The following is a 24,710-nucleotide window of genomic DNA, read 5'->3' on the forward strand; positions in this document are numbered from 1 at the left end:
TCAGGGATGGAAAGAAGCACAAGATTATTTCTCATATAAAGCTTTCTCTGCTCGGCTGTTTTATACGTGTGGGTGTTCCAGGAGCCCCTGGCTGCCCCTGGCTGAGCACACCTGGTGTGGAAACACGGATACGCTCACACACCCGTTGTTCCTACAGCCCAGCTCTTCTTTTCGGTGCCTTTTCCAGCCTTTCCACCCTTTTCTCCGGGCAGAGGTCGAAATCTCCTCTCCTGTCCCCTCTCCATCACCCAGCGAAGTGCTCAGAGCCTGGGCAGCACTTCACCCCCTTTCCAGAACCCGAAAACTTTTATCCTTTTATCAAGTCTTTAAGTTTTCTTAGAGCTTTGGAGCATAAAAGGTGAATTATTCACCGTGTTATCCCATCTGCTTTTGCTGCTGGTGAAGGGTCGTTCTCCCTCCTGCTTGCGCTCCCAACACAACGTTTGGCAGTGGATTTTTAATAAATATTTTAATAAATATTAAATAACGATTTAAGATGCTTGTGTTGTTCTGAGGGGCTGCAGGGGTTTGCACATGTGTGTGTAGTGCGAGTGTAGGCGTGTGCATTTTAATAATAATTAATTACAATAAGGAATTTCATTTCTTATGTCCCCGCATGGAAACTCTGGGCCCTTTTTCCTTTTTTTTTTTTTTTTTTTTTGGTGATTAATCCTTTTCCTTTGTTTTCATTCCCAGCCCAATGGCAGCGCGGCTCCTGCGCCACGTGACGCCTTTGTGGCCGCGGGCCGGGCCGCGCAGGAACCGCGCAGGAGCCGCGCAGGAGCCGCGCAGGGGGTGGCGGGGCCTCTCCGCACCCGAATCCCCGCGGTTTCACCCCAAACCGGGGGCGCAGAGGGGAACGCGGCTGCCTGGACTCTTCGAGGGGCCCCTTCCCTGCCTCCTCTCCTCTGTTTTCAGTCCCTAATTAGTTATTTTTGCTTCTCAATCCGACTGATCGGACAAGGTAAAATTGATAACAGAAAGTTTATTCAAGAATTGTTCAACAGACAACTCTTAAGCGAGGAAATAAAATAACTACTGTAAGAACAAAGAAAGCTCCCCAAAGAGGAGGAGTGAGGTGGGAGGGAGGGATTCGCTAGAGTTCTAATTCAGGACTATACAATTACAGTCTGGTTCTGCTCTCATGCCTCCAGTAGAACTAATTACATTATTCATAAGTACGAAGGTAACATAAAACTACTGGTCTTCCTAAATTACAATAACTAAAATATGCTTGTTGTACAATGACAAGGAAACACAATGTCCTTTATAACAAGTAAATACTAAAAAAGTACAATTTGATTCTTTTTTTTCTCCTCATATAAATACATAATATTGGGGATAAATAATACAAAAAAGGAAAATATTTTAAACTGGCTATAACCAATAAATATATATGAATGTTCACCAGAACACACACCTATTGAAGGGCGTCTCGACTGAGTTGGACGAACACCCTTCAAAGTTGTTTTTATACCCATTATATGTAAACTCTAAGTGCAACAAAGATGTCCAGACAAGAAAGCATTAGCAAATACTAGAGATCCATTCACTTCTGCTTCGATTGGAGGACATTCCGTTTGTTCAAATATACCCTGTTTTCACGTAAGGTCAAGAGAAGAGGAGGAAAGAAGTGTAGGACTTCTAAGTCTTAAGATTGCTTTTCTGTTAACGAACCCTAAGAAAAATACCCCCAAAACAAAAAACCCTGGCGTCATCGAATAGAGACTTCACGTCATCAGAGGCAAAGGTGGGAAAATATTCAGACCTGTCAACTCTTTCTTCCTCTCTTTGGGCTGCTGTCGTTCTTGGCAGGGGCTTAAGCATTTGAAAAACTTGTTTCCCAAACCTTTCACAATTCTTAGACCTCTCTTATTCTAATTTTTGTTAATCATTATTATTGTTTCTGAGAGGGGAGGTGGGGCTGGAGAGGAAGAATATGAATCCACCGTGTTGGCAGGTATGTATATTTGTAGTTTATGTGGGGACAGGTGGGAAGTTCCTCATCAAAAAAGGCCACCCTTCCTCTGTGGGCTGGAAAGAAAAGCATGAGGTTCCTCTTGAGAAGGACCTGGAGAGGAGGGTAGTTTCCTTGCGAATCTCTTTCGATTGTAGATGCACACACACGTGCATGCTCACGTAGATGCAGGAACACCAAGTGTAAGACTTGGCTGGCTGACTATTCTCCTTTCCAGTGTCCAAGATTTATCCATGATGATCCATACTTGGTTTGGAAAGGAAGGATGATGCTGATAAAAATCTACTATATTCCCACAGAACTACCCCAGACCCATTTCAGAAGCATTTGTGTTGAAACACAGGGGGTACAACTCTTCAGAGAGAGAGCTGCTCTTGGCAGTAGATACTGAAGTGGTTGGAAATTGTGCCAAATAAAACCCAGAAATAATGAGAGCCAGCACAGCAGCCTGGTAGAAATTGCCCTGTCAAAGAAAAAAAAAAGAAAACAGCTCAACACAAATGTTCCTGAAGCCAATCCTGCCCTCTTCCCCTCTCCCACGCCCCATGGTGAGGTCCCATCTGCTTCACTTGAGCCCGTCCCTGCTTCCTATCACAGGTGGGTCAGCTTGGGCGCCTCTTGGATTCTGCCCTGAGAAGAAGCGTGGTGCGTGGTAAGGTCTGTGTAGGTGGGGTGGGTCTCGCATGGTCCGTGGTGCTGGCTCGGGGGCATCTGCGGAGGCCCGTTGTAGTCCATGTTGGTGGCCTGGTGATGCGGCAGGTGGTTGAGGCCGTAGAGGGACGGGCCAGAGGTGGGCATAGAATCCACATAGTTACCTCCAACATAGACGGGGCTTCCCTGCATACTGGGAGTCCCGTAGGCCACCCCGTTCCCTTGTAAGACGTGGGGGTCGTACTCAGGGGCGGTGTTGGCGTATTTCTGTTGGGAAGGGCAGCCTTTGATGGGGTTTTGGTAGTTAGTTGACATGGTATAGGCATTTTGGTGGGGCTTATTGAAGGAAGGCGGTGAGGGAGCATCATAGTTACTGCTCATGGTGTGCAAGGCGTTCATAAATCCAGCAGAGGATTGCATGGGCTGGGGCGGGCTGCCAGTCGGGGAAGGGCCTCCAGAGGAGGACCCCATGCCTTTTGACTTCTGATCTTTCTTATACTTCATCCTCCTGTTCTGGAACCAGATCTTGATCTGCCTCTCGCTGAGGTTCAGCAGGTTGGCCATCTCCACGCGCCGGGGCCTGCACAGGTAGCGGTTGAAGTGGAATTCCTTCTCCAGCTCCACCAGCTGAGCGCTGGTGTAGGCTGTGCGGGCTCTCTTGGAGGCCGAGGAGCCTGGAGGGCTTTTCTCACCACTGCAGGTTTCTGCTGTCCGTGAAATGAAATAAAAGATAATTACTTACATGCAGAAATTGAATGCATCGTTTCTTAATAAATCCTGGAACAGGCACAAGAGTTCAACCCCCCCTCTTTCCCTCACCCCTTTACATTAGCCTGCACTCCATAATCATGTCATTTATTAAGAGTTCTGTTCTCCAAAGCTGCCCCTGGTTTATGAAAATTTGATCATGTCATGTAGAAAAGGATTCCAGGGCCATTTATTCAGGAGTCGATTATTTCCAACAGATAATTTTGAGAAAATAATATTTGGCAGGGGGGCAGTCGCTGCAAAGCCAATTAACACTAACACAGCTCAGTGTTGGGAGGTAGTTTGTTCGCCAACGTACGAATCCACACACACACACTTTGTGTGTTTTGTACTTGTTTAACACAAATATTTACACCGCTAAGCTCTGCATCACATTTGTGCCTACCTTTTTATGATATAAATGTGTATTTAATAGATAAATTATATTATTATATATTATTAGAGTGAAGGACGTGCAGCAAGTTTTGCATGAATATCTTTGTCAGAACAGTGATATTTCTGCTCTGATATTTTTTTTTTCTTGATCGCATTAGTGATGCGCGCGTATGCATCTAAGAGCATCCTTGTTTTCATGCATATGCTCTGTATACGCACACATACGCTCAGGGAGCACCATGTTTACTGCTGTGCCTGGAGGCAGGGAGGTGGGAAGAGAACAAGCACTCTGCTTTAGCACTGTGAGGTGGAGCAGTGGGTGTACATTTTCGTGTATCTGCTTCCCCACAGTCAGATGTCAGCTGGGTACAACCGCCCGGCTACCTTTCCCTGTGGTGCTCCAGACAAATATAAAATAAACCAAGTGTGCACAGTCAGTGCTGCAGGATGGACCAAGGCTCACGCAGCCCGGCCAGGGCATGTGGCTTGAAGTCTTGGAATCACATCCAGCACCACGATCCTCGCTGGATCCTCTCCCCACCCTCCTAAAAAAGACCACTCAGGCCAGTGGCCGTTTAGGAAAGCGGAGCGTTACAAAAGCAGAGCAGTGTACCTGTGCTAGGGGAGCTGTTTTTCTGTTTGGAGTTTTGCCTTGATTCTTTCATCCAGGGGAAAATCTGCTTGGTGAGACTGGCATTTGCGCTGAGGTTGGCTTTGCTGGGGGCACTTTTACCACTCCCCGACTGGTTATTGCTGTTGCTACTGGTGCTGTTGGTGACGGGGTTCGGGGGCGGCGAGACGGGGGGAGGCGGATGGTGCTCCTGGGGCAAACTTGGACGCATGCAGCTCCCGTTCAGGTCTTTACTTTTTGTGTGCGGGGTTGTGTTGCCAAGAGACTGGAGGGAGCAGGCGGACCGCTGGTAGTCGTTCTCCACGTGAGAGGCCGGCTGGAAGGGCTGCTGGGGACCCTCGTAGCCGAACCCATTGGCACTCCCATAGGAGTAACCCCCAAAGAGCGTGGAGCTGTCGTAGTACGTTGTCTTCTGCATCTCTGGGGCTCCCTAAAATGATTTTTCCGGCTACCAGGGTCTTGACACCCCTATGGCAGAACATTGGCACCCCAAGGCCACGTGACAGGCCGTTTCCAGCTGTCTGTTGGAAGCTGACCTGAAAGGTTAGGAGAAAACACACAATAATAGTACCCGGCCTATGAATCCATCTTGGGGCCTGAAAGGCCCATGACATGAATAGGGTCCCGCAGAACAGGGCGAACAGATGCTTTGAGCAGATTTTTATCCTGCGCGCAGCCAAAGGAGGCTCAACAAATGTTACAGTGCAAAAGCGCCGAGCACATTTTGGGGGGGAGTTTTCCTCGTCGGTTGGTTGTTTGCACCTTTTTTTTTTGCCTTAGAAGACAGCACCCAGGTTGTCTAAGTACACGCACGCTCTACAAGTACACGTGGTTTCATCTGCACAGGTCTATTTCCTTCTATATTTATCTGGGTACATATATACACACGCATGCGCCTCCACATAAATGTGTATTTGTAGACATGGGCATCTTGTGTGCACCCAGATAACTCACATTAATGTAAATATAAGAACACAGAGTGGATAATTGCTAGCTACAAGCATGAAAGGAATGAAGGCTCGCTTTCTTACCCCTGACCTATTCAAATCAGCCATTCATACACACAAACACCAGCGAGACCTTATACCATCAGAAATTAAAAAGTCTGCTAAGTTTACTGTAGGGCATCTGCCCGGTATATTTGTTTTTGAACTGAAAACAGCGCCCAGTTAATATGCTTTATCCAGGTAACGGTGTCCTGACACAGTTGGCTGGGTTTGCTGTTTGCACAGGGACTCACAATGTCTTTGGAATTCAGTGCAAATATTTTAAGCAGATTTAAGCAGGGGCATGGATTCAAGAATGTGCTTCCTTTGGCCTGTTTGTTAGTCTCTCTCTCTCTGGCAGCACAGGTTGTATTTAGAAAACACTCCCTTTCCTCGCAGCACTGTTTTGTACTCACTGGTTCTGTATCTGGAACTGCCATTGGCAAGATGGGATCCTAAAATCTGTTTAATTGCTGTTGGTTTTTTTTTTCTTGGAAAACAAACATGTCACCAGGCCATTTGCTCCTAACTTTCTACCCCTTTGATATTTCATCGTTCCTCCCTCTGTCAATCCAAGCTCAAAAACTCTGAAAACCCAGTCCAAAGCTTCAAACTACAGAATTAACCTTTCCTTCTTTACTTCCTCTCTCTGGTCTTTTTATTTTCTTTTATCTCTTTCTTCCCCTCTCTTCTCTCAAAGCATAAACTTTCTCTACCACAAAGACAGAGTAGAAATACCCTTAGAAATAGGAAAGCTATCTCGACCTGAAAACACTGATGTGTGAGGATCAATTAGGCAGCAGACGTATTTTAAAAGGCAGAGACTTCACCCTGCAGCTCAGAGTTTGCAAGGAGCCACTGTGCATTTTGTTTGGAAATTGATATCCATTGTATATTTAATTGTACCTCTTGTATATTTAATTTTATCTGGGCTCTTTCATTCCCTAAAATAAAATAAAATAAACTCTGTGGAGATAAAGCCTAATGCGATATATTTGTAAGTACCTGGGTTTCACAGAAGCCGCAGCTCGACAATAAATAACATCTTTTTTTCCCCATCCCTGACTGCTGTGTTCTTATGTCATGTCATTCGAAACCACCGTACACTCCTAACACAGCCTGCGAAGGGACTGCTTTGCTTTTTTTACACTGATTAAAATCCTTTATGCATTCCCAAATCTGTACGGTATCTTCCACGGAGATGGATTATTGTCTGCGGAGAGGATGATATCCTTGCTGAGAGTGATCCTCATTTGCTTGCCTCGCCATGATAAATATGTCTTATTAAAAAGTCCACTCTGCTACCCGAGCCGAGAAGCTGTGAATTAATTAACAAACAGCAGCGCCGGTATTATGAATAGGTTTGCTGAAAATATCTGCGAGAACAGAGGTGGGAATTTCTCCAAGGCCTTCCTATCTATAGGAATAAAAAAACCCTCACAAACCCAACCCAAACCAGAACCGAGGGCAGAGGCTCAGCTCAAAATAACAGCGAGATTTTTTTTTTTTCGTTGCTTAAATGTCTATAAAATAAATTTACAACCCCCTTCGCCCAAAAGCTCGCTCGCTTGTGACTTCCACAGCAAATTTGCTTTGTACCTTGTCTCCCAGCGCCTCACAAATGCTGCTCATTTATCTTCGCCGGGGACGGCCGCAATCCTAATTATTTACTCCAAGGAATTGTTTTGGTTTGTGTTTTTTTTTTTTTTTAAAAAAAAAAAAGAATCTCAGGCAGAATAATAAATATTCCATTATCTCCCGTTCCAATTAAACCCGGGCGGGATCCGCTCCAAGTTTCACTTTGCGAGCGGTAACATTTATCCACCAACTCTTTGCTGCAACTTTTGAGGGCGAGGATTTAGAGACATTTGGGGGGAAACAAACAAAAAAATAAATTAAAAACAAATAAAAACGTGGGAAGGGGCGAGAGGAGAGGAGCTGCTGGGAGAGGGCTGCTCAGGAAAAAGCAGACGGCTGAAGGAAAAAGATAAAAGAAAAGGAAGGCAGAGGTGTCCTCCTGCAAAGCCATCCCCTCCATGTTGGAAATCCTAAATTCACAACCTGTGTTTATGAAGAAGAGCAGCGCCTTTCCCCTCCCCCTGCCCCCCAGGTACATTTCCCACCGCCGGCGAAAACGGGGAGAGAGCCTCTTTTAATTTAAATTATTATTAATAATAAATATTCTAAACGTGCCCTTAACAATAGGTCGGCTGCTCGCGAAGGGCTCAAATCCCAGCCTTGCGGTGGATACGCCTGGAAAATAGAGACACATTCCTAAAATTTCCCTCTTCCCTCCCCCCAACAAGCGAGATTCACCCCAACCAGAACTCCCCAGTTGTAAAGAAGGGGGAGAAGGGGGGGGGGGGGAAGGAGAAAGGGCCCTGGATGAGGGCTGCAAAAGAGTCTCTCTGCGTGGAAGGGAAGCTTAAAGCTTGTGAACTCTTCTTGAACCGAGATTGGAGTCATATGGTCATAAATCATTGGGACATATACTCCGCCATTCACAAAGTGATAGCCTATTTGAGTCCGGCTTACCTTAGTCTCTGACGAGCAAAGCACAGGCAGACATAATATATTTTCACCTCCAGCATCCACGCAATCAATAAGCAAGGAGTGACCCCCCTTCCTTGAAAATATACGAGACAGAGGAAAAAAAATCCAGCATATGCATGTGGATATGTATAAAAAAACCCAGCCAAAACAGAGGGGGAGGGGGCTGAGCCAGTGGAGCTTTCGGTTACGGCCGCTCAAATTGTCTCTCTGTCTCCGTTTAGGGGAAAAAAAAAAAAAAAAAAAAAATCAAGATGCTTTCCAGCTTCCAAGATGTGCAGAGGGCTTTGAATGGCCAAACCCTGAGGTTGTGGTTGCCCTATAGACTGGTACGCGCTGCTCACTGATAACAATGGCCTCTGCTTTACAACGGCAAAGGGGAAGAAGGGAAAGGAGAAGGGGAAAAAAAAAAAAAAAAAGAAAGAAAAGCTGAACACAACAACCACACCAGCCCCCCCCCACCCCCTTTTAGCTATGCGATGCTTGGCTGGGATTAAAATAATAACGAAAAGAATCCAGGCTACGGGGGGTGGGCGAGTTGTGGGGGGGGGAATAAAGCGGAGGGGGGTGTTTAAAAAAAATAAAGATTTAGTCGGGATTGCCGGGCGAGTCTGCCGAACAGCGTCACTAGTGAAAAATTATGCTAATTGCAGACGTGGTGGACAGAGGCCTAGGAGGAAAGAGAGCAAAGCTCGCCTTTGATTCACGTGTTTAACAATTAGGTGTCAATTTATGCTAATAAACCGTTGCAACATAGTCATAGAGTGTGTGTGTCCCCCCCCTCCCTGCTCCGCGGCGGCGATCGAGGCGCTTTCAACAGCCGCTGCCTCCCTCCCCCGGCCCTGCGGCTCCCAGCACAGCGCCCCCCCCACCCCGAACCCCCCTTTTCTGGGGCCGAGAGGGGGGTCAGGGAGCCCCCCCCCCCCCGTATTTGCCGGGGGATAAGAGCGGAGAGGTGATGGGGGGGTCCCTTGTGTTGATTCAACTCCGCAGCCCCGCGGAACTTCAGCGTTAAAGTTTGCGCATCCCGGACTCTGGGGGCTCCTGTGGTCGAGGAGGCGATTTGGGGTCCGAGAGGGGGGAGTTCAGGGCTCAAAGCACCCCCAGGGGAGGCCGAGGCAGCGCGGGGCCGAGCAATAAAGCTGATTATTATCGCTATTATTAATAACACCGTTATTGCTGTGCGAGGCGCTGCTGCTGTCGCCACGGGAGATTTATGCTCCCAGAAACTCTCCAAGATGCGTGTTGGGGAAAAGTCGGTGACGAGGAGGGGGCTGGCGAGTGGGAGGAAGGAATGGAGGTGTCTGCACTTTTTTTTTCTTTTTTTTTTTCTTTTTTTTCTTTTTTTTCTTTTTTTTCTTTTTTTTCTTCTTTTTTTTTTTTTTTTTAAGTGCTACTTTTGTTTCCCCGTCGCAATTCTCTCTCCCCTCCTTTAATTCTGGCGCTCGCTCTTGTGGGTTAAAGTGCTGACGAGGGGGGGAAATTTGCGTTGAGAAAAGCGAGAAAAAGAGGGAATACAAAGGCTCTGGGATTCGCTGGGAAGGTAGGAGCCATCCAAGGGTTCCCAGAGCCCTTTTTGTGTGTGTGCGGGCACCTCTGGGCTGGTAACTCTGGCAAGAAAAATAAGGGGGTCCAAGTCACCATTTAACTTTTGAGAGGACTCGCTCTGTGTTTTACAGCCAAGGTTTTCTAGGTGATGGATAAACTCTAGGATTACGGTGTTTCCAGCTATTGTTCTGGCTGCAGCGCTCAGGTCCCAGACGTGAGGGTTTCGACCAGGGGACACCACTGTTTCCATTTCTTTTTTTTTTTTTTATTGTTTTTTTACCCCCCATCTGACTTTTTATGAACTGCTGCGCCATAAATCTTCTGCTACAGGATAGTTGCTATTTTTGGAGCCCCCGGCGTTGAAATCCCAGGGAAGGAAAGAGGAAAAAAAAAAAAACTATCGCGGAGTGAATTTTAAAGACTTCTCTGTAGGTGAAGTACTCTCTAGGTTTCTGAACATGACTGTTTTGGGGTACCTAGGCAACAGAAGCACCTCGAATCCTGCAAGTAACTCCTCTGAGGGGCTAAATTTTGTTTTAACCTTAACTGGCAGGCAAAAAAACATCCCTACTAAGAAGCTCGTTGCACGTTGAGCTCCCGTAAGTAGATTTTTTAGGCTCCCTGTGTGTTGCCATCTTGGCTCTGGTTGCGGCTTATTTTTCTTTAAAATGTAACTACCTCGCGCTCGTCACGAAATCAGCAGCAAATGTTGGAGTCCGACTGGGTTCCCCTTCAAAGGCAGGGCAGGAAATATCTCCCATTTAAAACATTCCCTCAAAAGTTAGGGCCATAAATCACAAAGTTTAGAGACAAGGCGGTAGCAAAATGAAAATACTGAGCTCGTTCTGGGGTTGGAGGAGGGGAGGGAGAAAAGAAAAAAAGTCGCGTTGGGTGATTTTAGAGAAGGAATGAGGCTGAGGGAGACAGGGAGACACGGACAGACAGGGGATCAGGTAGGATACCCAGCAAAACTCACCAGTTCTCGGGTGGCTGGTCCAGCAAACACGAGGCAGCGGCGAACTTTGAGAAAGGAGAACTGGGGAGGGGGGGAAAGGGGAAAAAAAAAAGTATGAAACTTCGGTCAGAAAAGCGTGGATTCATCACAGAGAGAAACCTTGGGGTGGGGACGGTGGGGAGATGGGCTCTAATGAACAAAAGCCCCCGCATCTCCTCTGAGATTCTCTTCCATCCGAGCAACCAGGGATCGCACCGGGTTCATTGGGAACCAAATATTCTCATCGAGGGGGGAGGACACCAGGTTGATTTCTATAAATCTGATGCAATCCCCTGTCTCCCCGGCTTTTCCTTCCACTTTACCCCGTGGAACCCCCCCAGCAAGGGAAACGCTTCCCCTGTTTTGGAGTTCGTGATGGAAATAGTTTGGTGTCTACCATGAGTTATTTGTCTACGACTGGTGGAGAACTCTGAGTGTAATTAAATATATTCATATTGGGAAGGGGTTTGGTTAGATTCTGGTGGCAAATTCAGAATTAAATGCGTTTAAGAGATTAGATACATGCGGTTAATTAGCTCGGGGTTCAACAATGGGATAAGAGTAGGGAATATAGGAGGCCGTTTTCCTCAACCTTAAGGGTTCAGAATGTGTTTTTCTCGTGTTTCTCCAATGTGGTCGCCCACGAAGGAGGGAGAGGACAGAGATGCTTTATAGTGCACGAGGACACCATTCACACAGCAGTGATTTGGTATCAGAATTAACGGTATCGAGCCGTAAACATTTTGAAAGCCACGCCGAGATTTATCACCGCAGCTTCGGCACGGAGGGAGAAAGGAGAGGAGCAAGAAAAAGCAATCTCATTTAAAAATATTTTCGTTTTGGGAAACATTCCGTCGCTTTAATAATCCTGTTTCCGTTCTGTATGTTGATGTTATTAATCTCAAATAAAAATGTTCCCCTCGCACCCCTACTCTGCTTGTGACAACATCTCCGAGTCCATAAATCACCCGCGGATGCTTCCTGACCTTCTCCAGTCGGCGGCCTGTGGCTGGATTTTTTATTAGTATTATTATTATTACACGCTCGCACACTTTCATACACACTCCTGGCAATATTCCACTTACATCACAGCCTTAACTGGGGCTTTTCAGTCCCCTCTGTAGAGCGCACACCGAGGTTTGTAGAGAGGAGGGGGGAAAAAAATAGAAGAAAATATCCTCCCCCCCTCTTCTTTCTGCACCGTGAGCTCAGCAAACGCGGGTTGAGCCTCAGCAAGTTCCTCCCACACTGAGCTGGGAGGAAGAGGAGAAGGGGGCAGCCCGAGAGGAGGTGGAGAAAAGAAGGAAAATCGCGTTTATTTTGAGTGGATGCAGGAGGAGTGGGAAAAAAAAAAAAAAAAAAAAAGAAAAGAGAAAAAAACAAACAACCGAAAACAAGCTGAGCAGAAATAACGACTCCAGCACTTAGGGGAGAGGGGGTTGTTGGTTTTTTTCTTTGTTTCTCATTTATTCCCTCTCCAGTATGGACAGAAGTGAGCGAGTCGTTCCCCTCACACACACAAAACCTACCCTGGGTGTTCTTTGTTTTGATTTAGGGTTGGGTTTTTTTGCTCTATGTTGGGTTATAATGTTTTGCGGTTCACCCACAGCCACCCAAGCCAGGTTTTTATCTAAAAAGAAGGAGTTTGCAGAGAGAGCCCGAGGGAGGGGAGCACTGGGAGGAGGAGAGGAGACTTATGGAGGGTCCGGGACCTCCTGAAACCCCAAACAGAAGCCAGCTCGGATAAGAAATCAAAATGAAACTGAGCGAGCAGTGGCTTTGCCTTGACGGATTAGACCTTTTTCTTCCCCTGACCTTTGCTTAGAAGAGCAATAACTCACCAGGTTAATGATCAACCGGCGGAAGCGCTTTGGAATCGCCTCCAAAAATACAAATAACACAAACAACAACCAGGAGGGCACAGAACTCCCAGGATCCTGGACGGGCTGTGGGGCTCCCGACACCCTCATCATCCTGCATCCCTGGCCTCCAAAAGCATCTCCTGGCCCCAGAATTGGGGGTGAGGTGCGGCTGGGAGAGGTGGGGAGGGGATATGGGGGTGCGTGGGGTGAGAGGAGACCGTATTTGCCGTATCAGCGGGCTACAAGGAGCTATTTTTGGGCACAGCTACCGGAGACGGGCTGGGAATCACACCATCTCCACTTTTTTTCTTCCCTCCCCCTCTTCCAAACGCCAAAATAATAGCTTGAATTATGCGCTCACGTGACTGGGACACGTCAACCTTTTGCTCATTTTATAGAGAATCGGGAAATGTCCGGTTCCCAGCTCCAACCTCACTAATTCCCCCATCAGCAAATTCCCCAAAACTTGATGGGCTGACGATGCCCCTCGCTCCCTCCCGCCGCTGTTGGGGCTGCTCTGGCCTTTGGGGCGCTCTGGGCTGGTTTTCTGGGGAGTTTTTTTTTTGTTGTTGTGGTTTTTTTTATTTTTTTTCCCTTTTACAATATGCGGACGAGACGAACAAACACCAAGAGGAAAGCGACCGCAGCAGCCACCGCTCCCAGAGCCTCAGCGTTCAGCCAGGTGGCAAAGAAGATGGAAATGAAGAGAAAAAATTACTGGTTTGGGGAGTGGGGGAAAAAGGAGAGGGGGTTCCCTGCTTGCCCTCCGGAGGGGCAGCGCCCAGAGGCCCCGGGGATGGGCTCCTCGCCCCTCTGCTTCCTACGCTCACGTCCAGCCTCTTCCCATTTTTAACCCCAACCCTCCTCCTTCTCACAAGAAAAAAAAAAAAAAAAGGCAGAAAAGAGAGAGAGAGGAAGGGAGAAAATGAGGATTCAAAGCTTTTCTCCCACTACCCTTCGCCTCCCGGCAGGACCAGGCACCCACGCTACAGTTTCTGTGAGAAAAAGGAAGGAATTCGATTATTTTGTTTTGCAGGGATACTCGCCTGAATCCAGGACCCGGCCGGCGCTGGAGAAGGAGCTGGGCATGGGGGAGAAGGGACCTGGGAGGAGAAATTATTTCCATGTTACCTGCTTCCTTCTGATCCTTCATAAAGATCATTCCTGAGGATGGAGTCTCAGGAGGGGGAGAAAGAAGCGGTCAAGGAATGATACTTCTCTGGTTTTTGGGAGGTTTACACTGAATATTTCTCGTCTGGAGTCTCCCAGCGAGCCCCGCATCCTCCCTGAGCCCGGGATCCCCGCATCCTCCTTGAACCCGGGGTCCCCGCATCCTCTCTGAGCCCGGGATCCCCGCATCCTCCGTGAACCCGGGATCCCCGGTCCCTCACCCTCATCCCCGTATCAGAAGGTTCCCACCCATCCCGGCTCTTAGTTAATTTTTAATTAGGCGGCAAAGCTTTGTGAACAGCAACGTTAAACGCAGCAGAAGAGCTGGAGGTGGAAGCGGGGGTTTTAAATCTTTTTTTTTAAGAGGGAGGCGAGCAAAGAGCCGGCAACACACGTGGGTTTTTCAGAGCGAAGCTATTTCTACACCCACCACAGCCCTGGGAAGAGGGAATAACCTGCCTAGGGGGATAAACCGAAATAACCCATCTGTTCGGAGCTTATCCATCCCCAAAAACCTTATTTCGGTGCCCTTGGATTTACCCGCTGCTGCGGTGCCACAAAGAGGAGCTGAGATCTCATCCCCCACGCTGGAAATAAAGTCGATTTTTAGGGAGGGGGGGGAGAAACGGAAAGTAGAAGGGTAGGGAAAAAACCTCCCGCCCCTAAAATCTCTCCTGTCCCAAAAAAAAAAAAAAATTGTAGAAGCGGGAGCACCACCAACGTATAGATCTATAGGGTTACATGGCAGAAAGTGTCCATTAATATCAATTTACTTCAATGAAAACTTTGGTGCTTCATGAAGTTGATGATTTATGATAAAATCAATTAAATTAGGGCCACTTAGGCCCTGCGGTTTCTTCTCAGATTTCATTCGCTAACATATCAAGCGCTTGGTAAAAAAATTTCGAGTTTAGCTGGAGGCGAGTAAAGATAATTCTGAAGCTGAGGAAATTTAATGCAAAGCAATTTTCAGAAAGAAAAAAAAAAAAAGACAAAAAAAAAAAGACGCTTGTGTATCCGAGCTCCTGTTCTCTGCCAATATCCTAGTTCGCCTCGGGAAATATTAGACACTGAGTCAAAACTTTTCCAGTTTCACAATGTATGAGGACATTTTTAGAACTGGCAGCTTGTCCTGAGAACTGAGTTATTTTCTCTCTCCAAGAGAAAGGAGCCCAAGGAGAACAGAGAGCGCAAATATATATATATTTAGAAAAACTTTGCAGGTTTAATTCGATTTCTTGGTGGGTTTCTTTTCCTCCGTACAAAAGATTTTCCTGTCTCGCTCTTAAAATACACTTTGTGCGCTCACGGGGGAGGCGGGTGAGGGGGTGGGTTGTTTTTTTTTGGAGCCAGAAATTAATAACAAATATGTAGAAAAGAACACATCCGATATTCCCTCGCCAAGTCTCGCCCTCCTTTGCAATCCCAGCAACTGCGTTTGAGAGAAATGACCCATTCTCGAGGGCTTCCCTTCCGCAAACCCAAACAAACCTTGAACCCTTTAAAAAAATTATATTTCCAGGCTCAGATCTCCACGATAGGCAACGCTTTAATGCCAAATGTTGAAGAGTTTCGGTCTTACCCATTTGGGTGAGATGCACTGGCAGCTAAAAGGAAAAGCAGCTCAATTAAACAGATGTTTTTTAGTCACATCTGGCCACTACACGCAGACCTGGGGAGGGAAAACCCTCTCTGGACATACAGAGCTTGGGAAATCTTTTTCTTTCCTTTTTTTATTTTTTTTTAGAAGCCCTTGTAATTAGGGTCTGCTTCACGTAAACAAAAAAACTTTGTAGGGCCATAAATCACCACCACATACATTCTTCAATTTAACACATCGCTTTTCCAATGGGCTTTTGTAGTTTCCTTTTCAAACGAGAGAGAGAGAGGTGCTAAACCTTTAACAAATGTGTCCCAGACAAACTTTGTGGGTGAACACGCCCTTGGAAAGAAACGATTTAGCTGCCGGTCTCGGTTATGGACCCTGCGAGATCGGTTTTTTTGCTCATTTTCAGCTTCCCCGATCCTGCTCCCTCTTCTTTTCTTAGCAGAAGAAAAGCAGCTACGCTTCGCGGTGAGCGGGGGAGAAGCCTATTAGAGCTTTCGGAGCAATTAATTAATTAATTACACCTCCCAGCTCCCAGCGCCGGAGCTGAGAAGGCAGGAAAGGCAGAGCTGCATCACTCTTTGATTTATTTAACTTCTTACCTGTGGTACCGTCCGACCCAGGGCTGCAAGAAGAAGGAGCGAAGCCGAATTCCCAACTGGAGCAGGAAAAATTAAGGAGGAGAAGCTACCCTATTGCACCCCGGTGGATCTTGCTGACAGCTTTCCTGGACGGTTTGGATATTTCCCCCCACCCTTCAAAGATGCTTTGATTTTTTTGGACTTGCTCGGTTCACACAGAACGGACTTGACGTGGAGAAAAAAAGAGAAACTCTTCTAAAACAGCTTAAAATATTGCAGGGATGCGGCCCCCTTCGCAGAGAGATATCGAGAGGAGGGGGCGAGGTGTGGGGGGAGCATATTCCTCTTTTCTTTAAGAAAAAAAGAGCCCCTCAGATCCTCCCCCCGCTCCTGAATCCTTGGTATCCCTCTGGAAAGCTGTTTCTCTTTATAAAGACTTAAAAATGTTGCAAGACTGTTCTAATACTGAGTGACAAGGGGAGCTGGAGAGAAGGGAACCAAATGGATTCTGGTTTTTAGAGCCAGTAGGAATTGGCCAGCCTTCAATGTCAGGAATCAAAATCGATTCCATATGTCTGGGGAAAGGGGAAAAAACGAAGGAACGAAAGGAAGAAGGAAAGAGAGAGAGAAAGAAGCGGAGGGGGGAATGAAAGTTAAGCAAAATCCATCGGGTTTCTTACTTTTTTCCTGCCCCCATCCTTTCCAGTAGCCCCGGATAAATACCCCCCAGCCCCAGAGGCTGCGGATTCCCATTCCCTCTTGATTTCCCCAGGATATCCTCGGAGAGAATTTGACCCGCAGTTTTTCAGGCTTCTCTCCTGACCCCTAAGATACCGCTGCCAATAAAACACTGATATATTTCGCTTGGAGTCGGACATCAAAAGGAGACGAAGCAGCAACGAGTGGGGATTTCTCCTTAACCCCTCCCCTCCTATCTTCTCTAAAAATAATAATAACAATAAAAGAGTCAAATCTCCACCATCGCCTCTGATTTATCGCCTTCCTTTCCAAATTGGATGGTTACGCGCAGGGAAGTGTTGAAATGTGGGGTTTGCCTTTTAGTTCTTTCGTCTCCCCTTTTCTCTCCCCTCTCTCCGCGAGTAAAAAAAAAATAAATAAAAAGGAGAAAGCTCCAAAGAAAATCGTCACCGTTTCCAAACTTTTGCCTATTTAACTGGAAAGGGAGCGAGCTCTTTCCTTTTGTCCCGTCTGCCTGTGACTCGTGGTCCTTCTAATTATGAAAATGAAGCAGCGACCCCAGCCCCGAGCCCCCACGATTTGGTTTCTCTCCAGGTCTCAGCCAGGAGAGGTGACCGGGACGGGGGGTTTTAGGGACCAGGCAAGGCAAACGCTGCCTGAAGGCCCTTCTAGGGGAAGAAAAAAGTGATGGAGAAGCCGCTGCCACGTCCTGCCCGCCCTGGAACCGCGTAGCTCCGCGCCTCTCCGCGCTTAAGCCGCAGGTTTCCGCGTTTTCTCCTCCTTTATGGCTCCGCTCCCTGCTCTCCGCGCCCTCCGCGATGCTTTGATCTTAAACAACTCCTACCGCCTGCAATAAATTATGAATTAAGGTGCTGTTGACTCATATTTACAACGTTAATAGCTTCCTCTTTGGGAAAAGATTGGGACTCTCTAGCCAAGAGGGGAAGGGAGGGAGATTTCTTTGGGGATGCGCTGGGATAAACACAGATTCGTGGCTCAGGAGCTTCTGACGAGGTGATGAGCAAGGGAAAAGGCATTTTGCACAGCAATTAATGAAATAGCGCTTGCTCGAGCACCTGAAATAGTTTATTCTCTCCTCCTGCGCGTTCTGCCGTTTGTAACGCTAAGGGTATAACAGCTGGTTTCTCGAAAAAAAAAAAAAATCATCGAGTTCTTAAAGAAATACAGCTTAAAACTGGTAAGGAATTATTATTTTTAGCGGCTCTGGGAAAGAAGAGACGCTGTCGGGCTGGGAAGAGGCTGTGGGGAGCAGCGGGGATGCGCGGAGGATGCGCGGAGGATGCGCGGGGCAAAGGCTTCTGCTCCGGGCTTCCCTTCCCAGCTCTGGCCGCAACGAAGCCCTTTCTCTGGGTCACCGCTAACCGCAGAAACTTGGATTTTGGGGAGGAACTTGGATTTTGTGGGGGAGGATTTTGTTGACACGGGTTGGGGGAGCAGAGCCCTGAGGATCTGAGGCAGGAGAAGAATCCGAGGCGGTGATCAGAGGGTAACCGTGGTGCCTTCCCAGCCTCGGATTCTACAAGGAGGGAAGTTTTGCATCACCCAAGCCTTTCCCTGCCTGGCCCGGCTCCCATCCTGGGTCTGGGGACCCCTCTGTGTCTGGTGTCCCCTCTTTAGTCTGGAGCCCTCTCCAAGGTTTGAGGCTCTGGAGCCCTCTCCAAGGTTTGAGGCTCTTCTCACGAGTATTGGGGTCTCTGTTAAGCGATGCCCTCCTAGATCTGGGTCTTCTAAGGGAGCTGTGAAGCTGTTATCCCGGAGCTGAGCTTCTATTCTGCCTCTGAGCCTCTTAATCGGGGTCTGAGGCTCCTATCCAGGGTCACATTCCGAATCCGGAGCCCCCTCCCCAGGCATGGGGTCCCCTCTCAGTGTCCTGGGGTGGGGGGCAGTGTCCCCAGCACCAAGGCTCGACCAGAGCGACCCTGCAGCCCTCGGCCATCCCATCTCCTCCTGACAACTGATTATTAAAGGACGACACTCGCACAAAAGGCGTCTGGACCGGGGAGATAAATAAAGCCCCGGTATTGATTTAAAGGAGGATGCTACCCGGGGCGGAGACTGCGGGCTGGGTCCCCGCAGCCCCCCCACCCCCTCCAAGTGCAAATTTCTCACGTTCAGCATCCGAAACCAACAGAAAAATAAAAAAAAAAGAAAAAAAAAACCAAACCACAAACCCAAAACAATACAACAAACCAAAATACCACAGAATAAAATAAAGGGAGGAGGGGGATAAGGAGGAAAGAGAGGAGGGGGTCTGCATCTATTTGAAGCCGACAAGTTAAATTAATACGCGGCTTGACAGAGAGCGATGCTGTATTTCTGGCACCGTCCCCGTCCCTGGATCTCCCTTAATATTTAATGAAAGTCGCTGAGTTTCTCTAATTTTGCTACGTAAAGGTTTACATTGGCAGACAGGGTTAAATATCCGCGGTGTGAGGCTTGGCTGGCGAGCAGAGGGGAGGAAAAGGGAAGGAGGGGGGGTGTGTAAAAGCGGTGAATTTTCATCCGAGAATCCGGTGTGAACATTTAATCTTTGCTCCTGTTGTCAGTTTTATTGACTCCTCGCATGTTGGAGCTTGTAAAATATTTTAAAACGCCATCTCGCACTTCCTCTCGCCCTTTCAACGCTCCCGCTTAGGACCAATTTGGTCCAGTTTGGAGCTGGGAGGGGAGGGCAGCGCCTGACTCCGGTTTTCCGCGGAGGATGCTCTCCCCGCGCTGATATTAAAGCAGGTAGCGGTGTCCCCGTTTGGGACACGCGTCCCCACATCTTCAGCTCCTTCTCCCTCAGCGCCTCGAAAGAGTTTTCCCTGTTACAACTCCGCTATAATTTTCCATAAGAACCACCAAAAATAATAGTCGCCAGCCAGGTTCTGCTGTATTTTAAGCCTATTTCAGAGCTATTTCTCCTCAGAAATGTGGTAAATAACAGGCCCAGATTCCTAAATAGAAAGACATCCCTTAGAGCATCTTCTCCAACTTTCATCATCACATCGTTATCCTCTGTCTCTCTCTCCATCCAACTCAGAGATTAGCCACGCAAAGTTATCCTCCTGCTAGAGAAGCACAAACCAAAGACCCGCGATGGGTTTATTCCCCTGTTCTGCCGTTGTCAGGGGTGACAGGGACAACCCTCCTCTGCCGGGGTCCCTGGGCAGCGCCCCAGTTCCCGCAGATCCCCTTTGTTCTGGGTTTGATGGGCAAACCCCCCCTTGCTGCCTGGGACCAGTGTCGAGCCTCTTAGAGGCAGCGACCTTCCAGCCTCCCTGCCTCAATCTCTTTCTAATCTCTTTCTTTTTTTATTTTTTTTAATTTTTAAATTTTTTAAATTTTTTTTTTAATTTTTTCATTGTAAGTCCGATTTCTCTATCTGATTTAAAGTCGAGCATCTCCAGATCTTGCTTCCCTAAAGCAACCTGTCCTGTTCTCCAGCGAGGAGTCCTGCAGGGGAACGGGGAGAGGGAGCTGAGAAAAAATAATGAGTTATCGGTGAGAAACAACGCAGGACTCCGAGCTGTAATTTTTGTATGAAGGTCGCGCTCCTTCCCTCGGTTTATATGCCAGCGAGGCGTTCCCGGTTTACCAAATTTATACAAATCTCTCCTTAATTGGTAATCACAGATGCTGTAATTTAAGACCCCCAGCTACAGAGCTTTCATATTAGCTGCTGATCTATTACTGTAAATCGCCTGAAATAATCAACTCCAGGGAGTGGGGTAAAGAGAGAGAGATCCTCGCTCTAAAATATCATCGCTTGCACATCATTTTCGCTCGCGAAATGATTTATCTTGGACACGGCTATAAACAGCACAACTCTCTCCCAAACACACACACAATGGCAGCCGCGCTGCTGCTGACATGTTTATTGTAATAAATCAAGAAAGGGGGGAAGGAAAAAAAAAAAAAAAAAAGAAAGGAGGTTGTGAGGAGAGAGAGAGAGGGGGAGAGGAATATTCCTAAAAATATCAATGAAATGCCTCGATGGGTATAAACACACGAGAAGAGGAATGGGAGGAAATGGAGACGGCGATTTGTCACATTTTACGACAATAACATTAATAACAAACAATAAATTTACATGGACATATAGACACACGCTAGGAATTGGGAAGCCCCTGCTACTTACAATAATCCAGCCCTCGGCGTGGCTTCGTGGGTCCTGAGAATTGTTTTATTGCAGACTCCTCTCCTCCTCTCCCCCTTTTTCTCTCTCTCTCCCTCTCGCTCTTTCTTTCTCTCTCTTTTTTTTTTTTTTTTCCCCCAGCTATAGGCTTGTTTTTTAAAGGACAGTTGAATTTCACGTCAGACACAGGGAGACCATGTCTGCGATTTTCCTGACGAATACATATCTATTCTGCAACCTCTGCATTAATTATTTAATGAATCACGTGATGGGGAAGGGGGGAAGGGGGTCTCTCCGTTCCATACTCAAAGGACCACTGTGACCTTCCACCGGAACAGGGTTTTTTTTTTTAAAGAAGTTTCCAACTGCAAGAAGCAGCCTGGGATGGGGACGTGCAGGGGACACCCCCTTCCAATCACCTTCTCCACGAAAAGGCACGATTTTTGGTTTATTTCCCCCTCCTCTCTCCCTCATGGAGCAGGAAACGTTCAAATCTTTCCCTAAATATTTCCCACAGATTGGCTCTTGGAGACTTTGGTTCAGCTAAACCACATCTTGTTGGTTTGCTTTTTCTTTTTCCCTTTTCCCTTTTTTCCCTTTTCCCTTTTTTCCCTTTTCCCTTTTTTCCCTTTTTTCCCTTTTCCCTTTTTTCCCTTTTCCCTTTTTTCCCTTTTCCCTTTTTTCCCTTTTCCTTTTCCCCTTTTCCCCTTTCCCTTTTCCCTTTTCCTCTCCACACTGACATTCTCATTACAGCCTCTTGCTGAACAGCACAATTGTTCTAGAGTCCAACCCAGCTGAAAATATTTATATTCCTGCTTTTAAAGAGCTCAGCCCTCCCTTCGCCTCGGTTCCAGGCCTTTTCTCTCCTCTGCTGTTATTGTTTGGCCAGGATTTGTTGCATTAAAAAAAATAAATAAATAAAAAAATCAGATTTTGGCTCGGAGGAGCGCTGCCAAGTACAGGGATCCCGAAAAAAAAAAATAAAAAAAGCCTCAGCAACAAAGGAGGCGCCGGGAAAGGCTCTGGAAGAGCCCTGGAAGAGCTTCACCCCACTCCTCAGCATCCCTAACCCCCCATCTCGGCTACACTGAGACCGGAATCCACCCTTTCCACGGGCAAAGCCTGGAGGGAGCTCGTATTAAACGTAAAAAAATAAATTTAAAAAAGCCTAAAAGCGAGTTTTTTTCCCCTTAAATCTGAACCCAGCGGTCTGATAGCGGGAGGGGAGGGGGTTAGGGGGAAGGAAAGGGCCCTCGATTATTTCTGAATCGATTTTATCGAGTGGGAGCCCTTGTGGGGCTGGAGAGGCGTTTGCTCAAGGTGTGGAGGGGGGAGAAAAGACGATTAAAAGAGGCTCCCAGGGCTGGGGGGGGGGCACAGGAGGGAGGCAGCTCGGCGGGGGGAGGCTTTTTATGGCAATTCAGAAGCCACAACTTTCGCTTCACACAACCACTTCTTTTTTTTTTTTTTTTAAGTCATAAACCCAAGTGTCCCTGGGAATGGGTAAATAAATATAAAAAAAAAAAAAAAAAGGCGAGAGGTGGGGAGGATCAGAGCTATTCCAGGCAGCAAACGGGGCAGATACTCCCCTCCTTCACCTCTACTGGTATTTTTGGGTTTGTTTCACGCAAAAGAAGTGCTCATATTGGCTTTTTTTTTTGTTATTTTGGTTTTTTTTTTAAAGCTCCCAGTTCAAAGGGTCGGAAACGCGGCCGTAACCAGCGGCTTCGCCTCCGAGGTGCCGCGATCAAAGCCGTTTTCTTTCTCAAAGATAAAAATGAACGTTTATATAGTGAGAAAGCCAGATTGATTTACGGATTTAAACACGCCGTTCTTATTGCGGATCATAAATCTGTCACCGGGGCTGAGAAAATCCCTACCCGCTCGCCCAGCTGAGCCGCCTTTAAAGCGAATCAGAACTATATGGGGGCAACACAACCCCCCCCTCAGCCCCTAGACCAGGCAGACACCCCCCCCGCCTCATATCTACGCATTTATATATAGATAGATACATATATATTTATTTTTCCTTCCTTCATGCCCTTCTCTCCAGTCGCTACGCCTCAGAGGGGTTGGTTTATGCCATTTTTCTCGCTCAATAATCTTTTTTTTGGACCAGTTTGGGGATCAAGAGGAAACAAAGGGGTTCAGCATCCCGGCCTGGGGGGCTTGGGATGGAGATCCCAGCTCGGGGGTCCCCAGGAAAGGTCCCTCCCCTACCCGCTGGGATCCCCCGCACCCCTCCGCGCCTCTCCGCGGCTCTCCGCGCGGGCAGCTGGGCACAGAGAGGCTTTTGAGGGCAGGGGCGAAGTGGGAGGAGGTACAGGGGGAGGAGGGGGGGCGAGGATGGAGAGGGACTCTCGGAAACAAAGGAATTTCTGAAAATAAGAGGCGAGATGAGCTGCGGGACGAGGGAAGCGGCGGGTTGGGGGCTTTGTCCTTCGGGCCAGGGCCGGGGTCGTTTTCCCTCGAATTATTTTTGTCAAGCGAACAGCAAACAGCCTCCCCTACAAACCAAACGGCCGCGGAGCCCCCTCTCTCCTCTCTTTTTCTCTATTTTTTTAAACAAAGCAGCAAACAAACGAGCAAACACCGAGAAAAAAAAAAAAAAAAAAGAGGGGAAAACTTCTGCCGGGTCCGGGGTCGGAAACAGAACGATTAAACCGAGAAAAAGCAGAAATAACCCCACTCCTAAGCCCTTTCTCCACTCCTTTCTTCCCCCACCTTTCCCTCCCGGAGCCGGCTCCCCCTTTCTGCGCCCCGAGACCGCGGTGAGGGCCGCGGGCTCCGCACACGCGGAGTTTTTCTGAGCTGCGGGCCCAGCACAATGTCCAACCCCGGAGAGGTCAAGGGGTTTGCGAGGTCAGTCCCGGCCGCGATACGCAGCTAATCGCCTAGAAAAAGTGTCCCCTGCGTGAACTCTACCCCGCCCCGATCCAGGCTTGCCAGCCGCTGGACTTTGTCTCCCGAATTTTCACTCTTTTTCCTTCCCCACCGCATCCCGGGACGGGGCTGGAACCCCGGGAGGACCCGCACGGCCAGTATCCTGGGACACTGACATCCCCAGGATCCCTGTTTCTCTGAGACACCCTCATCCCGAGACCCCCGCATCTCCAGGACACCCGCATCCCACAATATCCTCATCCCGGGACACCCGCATCCCACGACCTCCTCACCCAGGGACACCCGCACCCCCAGGACACCCGCATCCCTCAATATCCTCATCCCGGGACACCCGCACCCCCAGGACACCCGCATCCCTCAATATCCTCATCCCGGGACACCCGCACCCAGAGGATACCCGCATCCTACGATCTCCTCACCCAGGGACATCCGCACCCCCAGGATCCCCGCATCCCACAGGATCCTCATCCTGGGACCCCCGCATCCCACAGTATCCTCATCCCGGGACCCCCGCATCCCACAGTATCCTCATCCCGGTACCCCCGCACCCTCCGATCTCCTCACCCCGGGACCTCCGCACCCCCAGGAAACCCGCATCCCACAATATCCACACCCTGGGACCCCCACGCTCTGTCCCCTCCCTCCCCAAACCAGGCAGGGGGATGTTTTTACTCGGAATAAAATAGATAAATAAGCAAATAAATAGAACAGAATAGAATTAAAATAGAAAAAATAGACTTTTAAGAAGGCCCTCGGGAGGATAATCTCCCCCCCGCACCAAAGCTCCGCAGGGCCGAGCCCCGAAACACTCACAACCCCAAAACCGAAGAGGAATAAAACCCATAAAACCCTCTCACAAGTCCCCCGGCCGCAAAACTTTCTCTGCCAGCTCCCCTCGCTCACAATAAAACGAGAAAACAAGAAGGAAAACCTCGCACAGAATTCACGTGTTGTTTTTCTTTCTGCCTATTTTTTTTGTTAGCTTTTTCCCTTTTTTTTTTTTTAGCTTTTTCCCTTTGCCTTCCCCAGCTTTCTCTCGAAAGGAGGCGATAAACCCATCAGAAATTCATGCCAAGAGAGCAGCTCCGTTACCTGGTTCGCTCCCACATCCTTTTTTCCAGCGCCCCTCATGGTTTGGGTGGTTTCTTCCAAAGTGAGAGAGTTCTGGGGGGAGGGGGGTGGCTTGGGGTTAGTTTTTGGAATTGTTTCTCTTCCCCCAAAAATAAAGCTTTCACCTTTACGATCCAGATTTTATTATCAATATTA

At 48.0% G+C, this 24,710-nt stretch overlaps 1 protein-coding gene across 7 annotated transcripts; it reads right to left on the minus strand.

Moving 5' to 3' along the window:
* Positions 1–965: 965 nt before the first annotated feature.
* On the minus strand, positions 966–24,555 carry HOXB3 (homeobox B3). Of its 7 annotated transcripts, none has more exons than XM_069876839.1 (4): positions 24,537–24,555; positions 10,464–10,523; positions 4,386–4,939; positions 966–3,336 (listed from the first exon to the last, which is right to left on the minus strand). In XM_069876839.1, the coding sequence occupies exons 3-4, from the start codon at positions 4,819–4,821 to the stop codon at positions 2,570–2,572; spliced, it is 1,203 nt and encodes a 400-aa protein (XP_069732940.1). In that variant the 5' UTR covers positions 4,822–4,939; positions 10,464–10,523; positions 24,537–24,555; the 3' UTR covers positions 966–2,569. The 7 variants fall into 7 exon arrangements, with proteins under 7 accessions (XP_069732940.1, XP_069732941.1, XP_069732939.1 ...); XM_069876840.1 differs by lacking the exon at positions 24,537–24,555 and adding an exon at positions 20,544–20,890; XM_069876838.1 differs by lacking the exon at positions 24,537–24,555 and adding an exon at positions 15,722–15,771.
* Between the last annotated feature and the right edge of the window lie 155 nt (positions 24,556–24,710).

Source organism: Phaenicophaeus curvirostris, chromosome 26, assembly GCF_032191515.1.
Source record: "Phaenicophaeus curvirostris isolate KB17595 chromosome 26, BPBGC_Pcur_1.0, whole genome shotgun sequence".
NCBI lineage: Eukaryota > Metazoa > Chordata > Aves > Cuculiformes > Cuculidae > Phaenicophaeus > Phaenicophaeus curvirostris.

Excerpts from the sequence above, each read along its gene's own strand:
- HOXB3 (XM_069876839.1), bottom strand. The coding sequence starts at position 4,821 with ATGCAGAAGACAACGTACTACGACAGCTCCACGCTCTTTGGGGGTTAC. Across the intron at positions 3,337-4,385 it reads AAACAGCTCCCCTAGCACAG|CAGAAACCTGCAGTGGTGAG; the intron begins GTACACTGCTCT and ends TTTCACGGACAG.